Source organism: Mobula hypostoma, chromosome 24 (assembly GCF_963921235.1).
Source record: "Mobula hypostoma chromosome 24, sMobHyp1.1, whole genome shotgun sequence".
NCBI lineage: Eukaryota > Metazoa > Chordata > Chondrichthyes > Myliobatiformes > Myliobatidae > Mobula > Mobula hypostoma.
Genome location: NC_086120.1, coordinates 3,233,643 through 3,247,001, shown reverse-complemented (window position 1 = coordinate 3,247,001; position 13,359 = coordinate 3,233,643). Strand labels below are relative to the sequence as shown.

Sequence of the window (13,359 nt, the reverse complement as noted above, 5' to 3'; positions counted from 1 at the left end):
TTTCACTTTGTCCCAAAAGGCAGACCCAGTGGGCAAGTGTTGGGAAAACACTGGGTAAAGAATGAGGAGTCAAGTCTACAGAATACACTAAAAGAAATGGTGGCAATTGGCATCATTTATTCAAATACAAAAAACTTGCATTCAAGAAGTGTAACCAACTTTGTGAAATGTTTCAGAGAACCACAACCGAGAGTTCAACCCAAAAGAAGAAAGTTCAAAGTAAAATTTGCTATCAGAGTACATACATGTCAGCAAATAGAACCCTGAGATTCTTTTTCTGCGGGCATACTTAGCGCAGTGATTGCAAACAGGAACTATCCACTGTACCAAACTGCAAATGCAGATATAAACAGCAATAAAAACCAAGCATGAAATAATAGTATAACAGAGTCCTTAAATGAGTATAGTTATCCCCATTTGTTCAAGAGCCTGATGGTTGAGGGGTAGTAACTGTTCTTGAACTTGGTGGTGCAAGTCCTGGGGCACCTGATGGCAGCAGCGAGAAAAGAGCATGGTCTGGGTGGTAATCTTTGATGATGAATGCTGCTCTTCTACGGCAATGTTTCATGTAGGTGTGCTCAATGGTTGGGAGGGTTTTACCTGTGACATACTGGGTCACATCTACTACCTTTTGTAGGATTTTCTGCTCAAAGGCATTGGTGTTCCCATAGCAGGCTGTAATGCAGCCAGTCAAGCACTTTCCACCACACAGGTTTTTGATGACATGCCGAACCTCCACAGACTCCCAAGTAGAAGCACTGTCGTGTCTTCGCAATAATATTTATATGAACTCAATGCCTTCCATGCACGCTTTGAAAGGGAGAACACAATGACAGCTGTGAAGATCCCTGCTGCACCTGATAATCCTGTGATCTCCACTGATGTTGGACTATCTTTAAAGAGAGTGAACCCTCGCAAGGCAGAAGGTCCCGATGGAGTACCTGGTAAGGTTCTGAAAACCTGTGCCAACCAATTAGTGGGAGTATTTAAGGACATTTTCAACCTCTCACTGCTACCGGCAGAGGTTCCCACTTGTTTCAAAAAGGCAACAATTATACCAGTGCCAAAGAAGAATAATGTGAGCTGCCTCAATGACTATTGTCTGGTAGCACTCGCATTGACAGTGATGAAAAGCTTTGAGAGGTTGGTTATGACTAGACTGAACTCCTGCCTCAGCAAGGACCTGGACCCATTGCGATTTGCCTATCGCCACAATAGGTCAACGGCAGACGCAATCTCAGTGGCTCCCCACACGGCTTCAGACCACCTAGACAGCACAAACACCTATGTCAGGATGCCTTTCATTGACTATAGCGCAGCATTTAATACCATCATTCCCACAATCCTGATTGAGAAGTTGCAAAACCTGGACCTCTGTACCTCCCTCTGCAATTGGATCCTCGAATTCCTAAACAGAAGACCACAATCTGTGCGGATTGGTGACAACATCTTCTCACTGACGATTAACACTGGCGCACGTCAGAGGTGTGTGCTTAGCCCACTGCTCTACTCTCTATATACACATGACTGTGGCTAGGCATACCTGAAGTGTCATCTATAAATTTGCTGACCATACAACCATTGTTGGTAGAATCTCAGGTGGTGATGAGAGGGTGTACAGAAGTGAGATATGCCAACTACTGGAATGGTGCCACAGCAACAACCTGGCACTCAATGTCTGTGAGATGAAAGAGCTGATTGTGGACTTCAGGAAGGGTAAGATGAAGGAACACATACCAATCCTCAGAGGGATCAGAAGTAGGAAGCATCAGGTTCCTGGGTCAAGATCTCTAGGATCTAACCTGGTCCCAACATACTGATGTAGTTATAAAGATGGCAAGACAGCGGCTATATTTTATCTCTCTACTAGATTATGTATTGTATTGAACCACTGCTGTTAAGTTAACAAATTTCACGTCACATGCCGGTGATAATAAACCTGATTCTGATGGCCCAGGACAGGTCCTCTGAGATAGTAATGCAGGAATTGAAAATTACTGACCCTCTCCACCTCTGATCCAATGACGATTATGGACCTCCGGGTTCCCTCTTCTGAAGTCTATAATCAGTTCCTTTGTCTTATTGACACTGAGTGAGAGGTTGTTGTTATTACACCACTCAGCCAAGTTTTCAATCTCCTTCTTGTATGCTGATTTATCACCCCCTTTGATACAGCCCAGAACAGTGGTGCCATCAGTGAACTTGTACAATGTGGAGTTGTAATTAGTTACACAGTCATAGGTGTAAAGCACGTAGAGCAGGGGGCTAAGTACACATCCCTGTGGTGTTCCTGTGCTGTTGGAGATTGTGGAGATGTTTTTGTTAATCCAAGCTGACTGGAGTCTGCAAGTGAAGAAATCAAGGATCCAATTGTACAAGGGGGCATTGAGGCCCAGGTCTTGGAGTTTTACTGAGTAGATATGAGGGGATGATGGTGTTAAATGCTGAGCTATAATCAAAAAAGAGCCTCCTGATGTATACATCTTTGCTGTCCAGATGTTCCAGGGTTGTGTGAAGAGCCAATGAGATAGCATCCATTGTAGACCTTTTGCTCCTGTAGGCAAGTTGGAGTGGATGCAAGTATTCATTCTGACAAAAGCTGATATGCTTCAACATATGCCTCTCAAAACACTTCATGACTGTGGATGCAATTGCCACTGGGTGATAGTCATTTAGACAGGGTACCATGCTTTCTTAGGCACGGGTGCAATTGAAGCAAGTGGGCACCACACACCTCTGCCGAGAAATTCAGTTGATTAAAAAGCTTGGGCAATGAAGTACATGTTAGAAAGCCTTTAAGAAAGAAATGCTTCAATGCATCTAGCAGTGTGTAGTAGTGTGTGCTCTTCTGGTGACACTGCTTTTGGAAGGATGTCATTAAGTTGGAAAGGGTGCAGAAAAGATTCACAAGCATGTTGCCAGGATTGGAGGCTTTAAGTTCTTTGATAAAACTTAATAGGTTGGGATTATTTTACCTGGAGTGCAAGAGGCTGAGGGATGACCTTATGGAGATTTTTTAAATCATGAAGGACCTAGATTAGGTGAATTCCCAAAATCTTTTACCCAGGACTGGAGAATCTAAAACTAAAGGGCATAGATTTTATGGAGGGGCAAGATATAAAGTTGACTGTGTTTATAATAGACACGTTGGTCTCTATGCCCAAATTCACTACATTCTCTACACTAGTTTTCCCTACATTCTCTCTGGATTTATTGCAGAGTTAGATTGCCACAATGTGTCAAAAATTACTGCTACATTACATTTGTTGCAAAAGAACAAGATAGTCACTTTTCTTCGGGCCAAATCCAGTGAACTCTGCTCAACACTTTCCCACCGTAGATCCACTAAAGGCAAGTAAAGGATTGTGTAGGTGATTTGCTACAATTTGTTAATTATGGGTTGTTTTAATAATAAACAGGAGAAAATCTGCAGAAGCTAGAAATCCAAGCAACACACAAAATGCTGGAGGAACTCAGCAGACCAGGCATCATCTATGGAAAAGGGTACAGTAGATGTTTCAGGTCCTGCCAAAGGGTCTCAGCCCAAAACATCGACTGTACTCTTCTCCATAGATGCTGCCTGGCCTGCTGAGTTCCTCCAGCATTGGGTGTGTTGTTGTAATAATACTTACTTTTTACATTAAGAGGAGTAAAGAAAAGCAGCTATATTTTATATAAAATTTAAATGCCAATGCAGTTATAATCCTTTTGGGGTCAAAACTACTGTTTGTTATAAAAATAATATAATCTTTAAATGTCTGTAGATGTGCTATTATCAAACTAGTCTTGATTTCTGATAAACTTTGGAACTAGAAAAAAAAACGAACTGCCTCTTTCCACAGGTGTAGACTGATCTGTTCCGTGATTACAACATTGTTTTTATTCTTCAGTATTTACTTCCCAAACAAACCTCATCAACATTCAGCGGAGGAGCAGAGGTGGAGAAGGTCAGTAACTTTAAATTACTGGGTGTCACTATCTCAGAGGACCAGTCCTGGACACATCATATAAATATAATTGCAAAGAAAACACCACAGCACCTCGACTTCCTCAGCAGTCTGCAAAGATTTGGCATGACATCAAAAACCTTGATAAACTTCTGTAGATTATAGTGTGAAGTGCTTTGACTGGCTACATCATGGTCTGGTGTGGGAACACCAATGTCTTTGAACACCAATATCTTACAAAAAGTAGTGGATTCGGCCCAGTACATCACAGGTAAAGCCCTCCCAACCATTGAGCACATTTACATGAAACGTTGCCGTAGAAAAGCAGCATCCATCAAAGATCCTCAGCGCCTGACCATGCTCGTTTCCTGCTGCTGCTGTCAGGTACAAAGTACAAGAGCCTCAGGACGTGCACCAGCAGGTTCAAGAACAGTTACTACCCCTCAACCATCAGGCCCTTGAACAAAACGGGACAACACTCATATTTATGAAGTTCCCACAACCAATGTTCTCACTTTAAGGACCCGCTCTTGTTTCTTTCATGCTCTCGTTATTTATTGCTAATTATTTATATTGCATTTGCACAGCTTGTTGTTCATTGATCCTGTTTAGTTACTGTCCCATAGGTTTGCTACGCATACCCGCAAGAGAAAGAATCTCAGGCTTGTATCTGATGAGTTATACAGGTTTCCCCCGTCATCCGAAGGTAGAGCATTCCTATAAAACGCTTCGTAAGCCGGAATGTCATAAAGAGAAGCAGCAATTTATATGGAAAAATTTTGTGAGTGTTCGCAGACCCAAAAAATAACCTACCAAATCATGCCAAATAACACATAAAACCTAAAATAACAGTAACATATAGTAAAAGCAGGAATGATATGATAAATACACAGCCTATATAAAGTAGAAATACTTTTCTACAATCATTGCTGCACTGTCCACCGTAGCGAAAATCTCACACAAGCGCTCTTGGCAGAAACACTTTCTCCAGTAACCTTTAAGCTATGAAGCTGCCAAATCATACCAAATAACACATAAAAATACAAAGCCTATATAAAGTAGAAATAATGTATGTACAATGTAGTATCACTTATGGGAATTGGGAAGACAGCACCGAGCACACTGATGATGGTGTGTTAGGCTGAGTCGTCGGAGGTTGGGGTGGTGCAGTGGTCCCCAACCTCCGGGCCGCCGACTGATACCGATCCGCGAAGAATGCAGTGGTACGAGCAGTAGCCAGGATGCACGCAGCACATCTTTAAGAAAAAAGCCGAAATAAACAACCTAATTAATTAGCTTGTTTATTTCGGCCTTTTTCTTACAGATGTGCTGGGTGCGTCCCGGCTACCGCTGCATTCTCCATAGCAATGTATCGGTCCGCTGCCCGGAGGTTGAGACCACTGGGGTGGTAGGACACTGAGGTGTCATCTCATCGTCGTCTGTTTCCATCAAGGCAGGCAGGTCATCTTCTTCTATCTCAAAATGCTTAATTATGTCTAGTTTTACACTAAGTGTAACACCCTTACGAGCTCTTTCAGGCTTCTCCGATACCTTAGAACTCATCTTGCTAATCTCATCTTGCTGCTCACAGGCACGTGTTTAAGCAATGCCGGCTAGAATGCAGTTCTGGGGGAGGAGCTTGGCTGCTCGGGGCGCGCGCTGCCTTTTATCACGCGCTGCTTTTTTCGCACGCTGCCTTTTCTCAAAACACCTTCTGTTAGCGAAAACAGGTAACTAATGTAGGTCTTTCGTAACAGCGAGGTTTCGTAAAGCGAACGTTCAAAAAGCAGGAGACACCTGTATGTACTCTGATAATAAATTTTACTATGAACGTTGAAACCTATGAGCATCTGAAAGTTGTACTGCAAGTTGTACAGCAAATCAATTTATTGAGAGAACAACATTTAAACACAGCAAGCAGAAACTATCACAACCATTCTCAATAAAAGCACAATTTTTTTACCTCAAAAAAACTGAGAAGTTTGCTTATATAGTATGTGCATAAAATCTATCATTATCACTAACAGTGTGGCCACTAGGCTTGATCAAATGGGAAATATCTGTTCATCTTTGCTCTGGGAAGCTACAGCGTGCTCACTAAGCATCCAAAATTGGTTCATCTCTACCTTTAGCCTTCAGTTGCCATACTCTTACATCCTTATTTCTTAAATTTAGACACAAAACTAGGAAATTCAGTGGAGTTCATACCCCAGAGGGATATTAACCAAGCTATCTGTCTTCACTCAAGTACACTTTAATCCTGCCAAAAATTTACAGCATCCTGCCACTGGGAAACAAGTTGGTCACCTTTCACTGCCTGCACCAGACAAGCATAACAAATGAAATTAAAAGATGTTGGTTTGTATCCAAATGTGATCAAGTTCCATTTCAAACCACTTGTACATCTGAAATAATTACCACTGCAGACGGCACATGAACAGGGCAACGATGGATTAAAAACATTTACAGGATGAAGCAATGCCAGGTGCCTAGCACATGCCTGATGCTCTTTAAGTTTAAGAATAGTCCCTTCACTTTGCTCTGCCATTGAATATGACCACAGCTCTTACATTACTTCAACTGCACATCACTGCACTATCAATTCCCTGAATATCCAAATATCTATAGATCAAATATCATATCAAAAGTACAAAATTCCTGAATACCTCATCCAGAAGAAATATCATCTCCACATGTACCAGTCATGTCAATCAATATTTTTTTCTGTACGTTTGCAATACAATTAAATCTTGTAATTGTAAATTCTCATATGGACCAGCATGCAGAAGAAATAACTGTCCTGGAAATTCACTTGTGAGTGACACTTATGTTGCACTGCCTCTATTACAACAACATTCTACGGTTGACAGACTTAGAACTTGAAAAATTTCCAAGACAGTCTACCTATATAGCCTCAATCTCAGTAAAATGCCCTGTGTTCAAACCCTCCAAAATAATTCTTGTACCTGTATGTTAATTTTTCAGTGATTCACATGCAAGGACACCCAGATCCCTCCAAACTCTACCACCTTTCAATATCTCAGCAATTAAAAACATTTGATCACATACTGTAATAATATGGGTGTAAAGACAGGGAAGGCTAGGTTCTTTACAGAAAAAACTGAAGACATTATTTATGGTAGAGTGACCAACTTACGAATTACACTGACAAATTGGTCAGCCGTGCATGAAACACCAGATTGAATTTTATCTTCAAAAACGTGAAGTGATGCATTTGGGAGATTTGATATTATATATTCATAATAGATAACAGAACTGCAAGAAACAGAGCCCTTGTGTCCATTGTGTCCTGAAGGCAAGTAGCTCAGGTATATAAAGTGGTTAAGATATACGGGAGACAGAATACAAGAGATATTTGTAAAACAGCTATTAAAATCATTAGTTAGGCCAGAATGGGATTACTGGGTGCAGCTTTGGTCACTACACAAATTGGATGTGATTGTGTTGGAGCAGGTGTGGGAGATTTTGTCACCCAGGGTGGTATTCCAGATAGAGAAGAGAATCAATAAGCTTGGCTTTCATTATAGGAAATGCAATATAACAGATACAGAATATGAGGGATATACATAGGGTAATGAGAATCCTTTCTCCACAGTAGAGACATTTATTACCAGTGAGATGGGCAGGGTGGGGGGCACATTTATTTACAGCAAGGGTGAGAGATTTAAAGGGCATTTGAGGAAGATTTTTTCCACTGAGATTGTGATTGAAATTTGGAAGGTACAGCTTGAGAAATTGGTGGAGGAAGGCATTCTCAACATTTAAGCTCTTAATATGAACACCTGCAAAGCCATGACAGATGGTTGCAAGCTAACTGGTGGAAAATGCCATTGGTACAGATAGTTACTTGAATGGCCACAGACATGTTGGACTGAAAGATCTGTTTGCATGCTATATATCATTGATCTAATTTTTCATATTTCAATCATATACTAACTCCCTTAGTGCATATACTGTACATTCTCTTGCAGCTACCAAGTACAACTTCAACTCATATTGTTGTGTTGGGTATATTACATTTGGTCTCCTCACCCAAATCAATGTACACGACAAACAGTGCAGCATTTACACTGGCAGTCATTGAGGACTGAGTATGATCCATCATTCTATGTGCTCTAATTTTGTCTCTAATAGCACTTCAACAAAGGCTTTCTGAGCATCCATGTTCACTAGTTTCCCCAAAAACTATTCTATTAATCAAATATGACAAATGTAGGTTTTTATATTATCTTTTCATTAATGTAGATGAGCTCTGCTAGATACAATGCTCTATAATCACTTTCTGCTTAACAAATTATAGTATTTTCTTTTAAGTGCTTTATAGCTCATTTCCCTTTGTTTCCATTTTTAAGATGGTAGGGTTACATTTGCTACCTTCCAACCTAGAGCAATCATTATGGAGTCAGTGAAGTTGTGAAAAATGACAATAAGTACATGTACTATCACCATTGCAGTTTCTTTCAAAAAAATATGGTTGCAGCTCATCAGATCCTGGGGTTCATGGGTTTTAGTCCAATTAATTTCTCCATAACTATTTTTCAATTTTACCAATGTAATTTCTTTTTTTCACTTCCTCGTCCACACTAGACTTGTTCACCATTTTCCTGGAGCTTTGCACCTTTTTCAATAAAGACATATACAAGATATACACTCAGTAGCTACTTCGTGTCTTCTGCTGATATAGCCCAGGTTTGACATGTTGTACATTCAGAGATGCTCTTCTGCACATCACTGTTGTAACAGGTAGTTTCTTGTCAGCGTGAACCAGTCTGGCCACTCTCCTCAGACTTCTCTCCTTAAGGCATTTCTACCACTCACCGGATATTTTTTGTTTCTCGCACCATTCTCTGTAAACGCTAGAGACTTCTGCGTGAAAATCCCAGCAGATCAGCAGTTCCTAAGATACGCAAATAACTTGTCTGGCACTAAGAATAATTCCATGGTCAAAGTTGCTTAGTATGTTTAATTGCTCTGCTGCTTCCTCAGTTCCCAAAATAATTTCCCCTAGTTCAATATGTAATGGGCCCATACTAACATCTGTTAATTTCTTGCTGTTACTGAGATACCTTTCAAGGTAGTTTTCCTTTTAATGCTTCTCACTAGGTTACTCATTCTTCTATTCTAATCAATTCACTGATACTCGTTGGTTAAAATAGTCTTTTCTCCAATTCTCTGATGCTGCTTCTTTTGTCAACATTAAGCCTTTTATTATTATCATTAAATCCTCTTGAACTGTACGCCGTAGGTTGACCACTTTTCCTACTGAGATTTGTGCCCAAATTTGACCATTAGACATTCAGCCTATCAAGTCTGCTCTGCCATTCGATCATGACTGCTTTATTTTCCCTCTCAACCCCTATGCCCCTTCTTTTTTAGCATAACCTTTAATTCTTTCCTAATCAAGCACCTAATAACCTCAACTTTAAATACACCCACTAACTTGGTCTTCACAGTCGACTGTGACAATAAAGTTCACAGATTCACCACATTCTGGCTAAAGCAGTGGTTCTTCAACTCTATTATAAATGGTTGTCAGAATCAGAATCAGATTTATTATCACCAACAGGTGTTGTGAAATTTTTTAATTTGGCAGCAGGAGTTCAATGCAATACATAATACAGAAGAAAATAAAATAACATTAGTAATAATAAATTACAGTATACATACATTGAATAGATTAAAAATCGTGCAAGTAAAAGAAATATATATTAAAAGAGTGAAGTAGTGTTCAGTGGTTCAATTTCTATTTAGGAATCGATGGCAGAGGAGAAGAAGAAGCTGTTTCTGAATCGCTGAGTGTGTGCCTTCAGGCTTCTGTACCTCCTACCTTATGGCAACAGTGAGAAAAGGGCATGCCCTGGGTGCTGGAGGTCCTTAATAATAGATGCTGCCTTTCTGAGACACTGCTTCCTAAAGACGTCTTGGGTACTTTGTAGGCTAGTACCCAAGACGGAGCCGACTAAATTTACAACCCTCTGCAGCTTCTTTCGATTCTGTGCAGTAACCCCAGTATACCAGACAGTGATGCAGCCTGACAAAATGCTCTCTATGGTACATCTACAGAAGTTTCTGAGTGTATTTGTTGACGTACCAAATCTTTTCAGACTCCTAATAAGGTATAGCCGCTGTCTTGCCTTCTTTATAACTACATCCATATGTTGGGGAAAGGTTAGGTCCTCAGAGTTCTTGATACCCAGGAACTTGAAACTGCTCACTCTCTCCACTTCTGATCCCTCTATGAGGATATTTATGTGTTCCTTCGTCTTGGCCTTCCTGAAGTCCACAATCAGCTCTTTCGTCTTACTGACGACGACTGCAAGGTTGCTGCTGCGACACCACTCTACTAGTTGGTATATCTCACTCCTGTACACCTTCTCGTCTCCATCTGAGATTCTACCAACAATGGTTGTATCATCAGCAAATTTACAGATCGTATTTGAGCTATGTTTAACCACACAGTCATGGGTGTAGAGAGAGTAGAGCAGTGAACCAAGCACACACCAAGGTGCACCAGTGTTGATCATCAGTGAGTAGGGGATGGTATCACTAATCCACACAGATTGTGGTCTTGCAGTTAAGGAAGTCACAGATCCAGTTCCAGACAGAGGTACAGAGGCTCAGGTTTTGTAACTTCTCAATCAGGATTGTGGGATTGATGGTATTAAATGCTGAGCTATTGTTGATGAACAGCATCCTGAAATAGGTGTTTGTGTTGTCCAGGTGGTCTGAAGCCGTGTGGGGAGCCATTGAGATTGCGTCTGCCGTTGACCTATTGTGGCAATAGGCAAATTGCAGTGGCTCCAGGTCCTTGCTGAGGCAGGAGTTCAATCTAGTCATGACCAACCTCTCAAAGCATTTTATCACTGTAGATGTGAGTGCTACTGGGCGATAGTCATTAAGGCAGCTCACATTATTCTTCGGCACTGGTATAATTGTTGCCTTTTTGAAGTGGGAACTTCCACCCATAGCAGTGAGAGATTGAAAATGTCTTTGAATACTCTCACCAGTTGGTTGACACAGGTTTTCAGAGCCTTACCAGGTACTCCATTGGGACCTTCCACCTTGCGAGGGGTTCACCACCTTTAAAGACAGTCACTCTATTTTGAGACTGTGCCCTTGGGTCTTAACAACCTCACTCTTGGAACATCCTCTCCACATCCACACTGTCTAAGTCTTTCAATATTTGGTATAGGTTAATAAGATCCCCCTCATTTTTCTAAACTCCAGCAAGTACAGGCCTAGAACTATCAGCCACTCCTCATATTATTTCCCAGGATCTTTCTTGTAAACTTCCTCTGACCCTCTGTAATGCCAACACATCCTTCCTTAGTTATGGGGCCCAAAACTGCTCATAACACTCCAAATATGGCTTGACTAATGCTTTGTTTAAATGTTTGTGCATTTCTTGTTTAGTGTTGTATCTTTAGTTTCCCTAATCTATCCTTTGTAGTCTATTTGGATTAAAACCTGGGTTTCAGATTGTATGAAATCACTTTCAATCTTCCACAAAATTCTATTAACACTTCCCTGTAGCCCATCCAGAAGTTTATTAATTGGCATTTGGGCACCAAGACAATAAATAGTAGTGAAATAGAATTCTACAGCTGATGACCTGCAACATCCTAAGGATGCTTCATCTGAGCTCAGATATACTCACAACCACTACCATAAACATTTAAAGAAATCCCTGAAATAAAGGCTAACCATGAAGTTAATTTTCAAACAAACTTAACTACCTATTATTTTTCCAAATATTCTACTTAAGTATTGGGTAGCCTCTGCATCAGTTGTATGTTTCTTTATTAAAACAAGGCGAATGATTTGAGTGCCATATGACTCAATCTAAAAAGACCAGCTTGTGTATTTGATACAAATGTGAAAACCTCCCTGAAGTACATACATCTTTGCATTGTTTCAATTTTAGCTTATGTGGGGCTAATCTGAACATACATCTGTGGTGACCACATGGAAGAAACCGAGCTCTGAGCAAGACAAGTCCACAGTACTCCAAGCATCAACCCATGAAGATTTGCACCCCAATTTGCTATTTCATAAAAGTAGTGTCCTAACAAAGATACAGGAATCTAACTTTACAAGTCACAATCATAGAGCACAGAAACTGGCCCTTCAGCCCAATATGTCTATCAAGTACCTATCCATACTACCTACATTTACCAGTGTTTGGTTCATTGTTTACTGTGTCTTAGCAATTCAAGCGCTCATCCAGATACTTATTAAATGTTGAGAGAGTAATTGCCTCCACCACACTTTGTCCATTAGAGAAAATGAGAAAGAAAACAGCATTTTCTGTAAAGATTGAAGATCATTTCATACAATCTGAAGTACAAACAATTGGAATAAATTATGTAATTAGAAAAGAAAGTTGATTTTATTTTGTTTGAGTTTTAGATTCAAGATTCAAATGGTTTAACGTCATTTCAAGTAGAAAAGGTGAATGAAACAATTGTCACTCTGGATCTGATGCAGCCCAAAAAAGCAGTAATAAACACAATAATAAATAAATACTATATATATACACACACACACACACACATATATACATATATATACTGCGAAAATGCTCTCTACTACGCATCTGCAGAAGGTCATGAGTAATGATGTGCACAGTCCAGCTCTTCAGCTTCAAAAAGTAGGTGCGTTGCTCAGCTTTCTTGATTGTGTCGAATGTGTTCTCGGACCATTAGACATTGTGCAAAATATGCACTCCCAGGAGTTTGAAACTGCTCGTCGTTTCCACTACTGTCCCATTGATGTAAAGAGGGATTCCTGAAGACAATAACCATCTCCTTTGTCTTGTTGGCATAACAGATTATTTTCCTGGCACCTCATCTCTCTAGGCTGTACCACTGTTGGTGATGAGTGTCGTTACACGGGTGTTTGTCCATGCAGTCATGTGTGAGCAGAGAGCTCAGCACACAGCCCCATGTTGAGGATGATGGAGTGGGAGCAGCAGTTCTGCATCCTGACTATCTGAGAATATATTTTCAATTTAAACGTCCTCAATTCATGAAAGCAGTAAGGTGCAACTTGAGAAAGTGTATGAGACTGCACAGATGACTGAGAAATGCAGGCTGTAAGTGTGATAAAGGTATTTGCAGTGATGAATTTTCTACTTAAAGATATTACATTTTAGTTTACTTCACAAATATCCTCAGATTTTCAAAGCGTTATTACCCTCTCTATTGCTTCCTTCTCCTGGGGTGTAACCTGGATGTAGTTAGTGTGCGGTGACCCATGACCTTCTGCTCCTTCACTTCCAGCCTCTCCCAAAGGATCATTCAGCATTTGAACAAACTGCTCCTGGTGTTGAGTTATTTGCTGAAAAATATCAAACACAAAGTGGACATCAGAGGAACAGGCATAACAAATA

General features: G+C 40.4%; 1 protein-coding gene across 2 annotated transcripts in view; it reads right to left on the bottom strand.

Annotated features, from left to right (window-relative positions):
- LOC134337405 (UV excision repair protein RAD23 homolog B-like) overlaps positions 1-13,359 on the bottom strand; it is a 110,329-nt gene that overhangs the window by 10,835 nt on the left and 86,135 nt on the right. For both annotated transcript variants that reach the window (XM_063032371.1, XM_063032370.1), the window contains one exon: positions 13,164-13,307. In XM_063032371.1, coding sequence (XP_062888441.1) covers positions 13,164-13,307 — 144 coding nt within the window. The remainder of the gene's footprint in view (positions 1-13,163; positions 13,308-13,359) is intronic.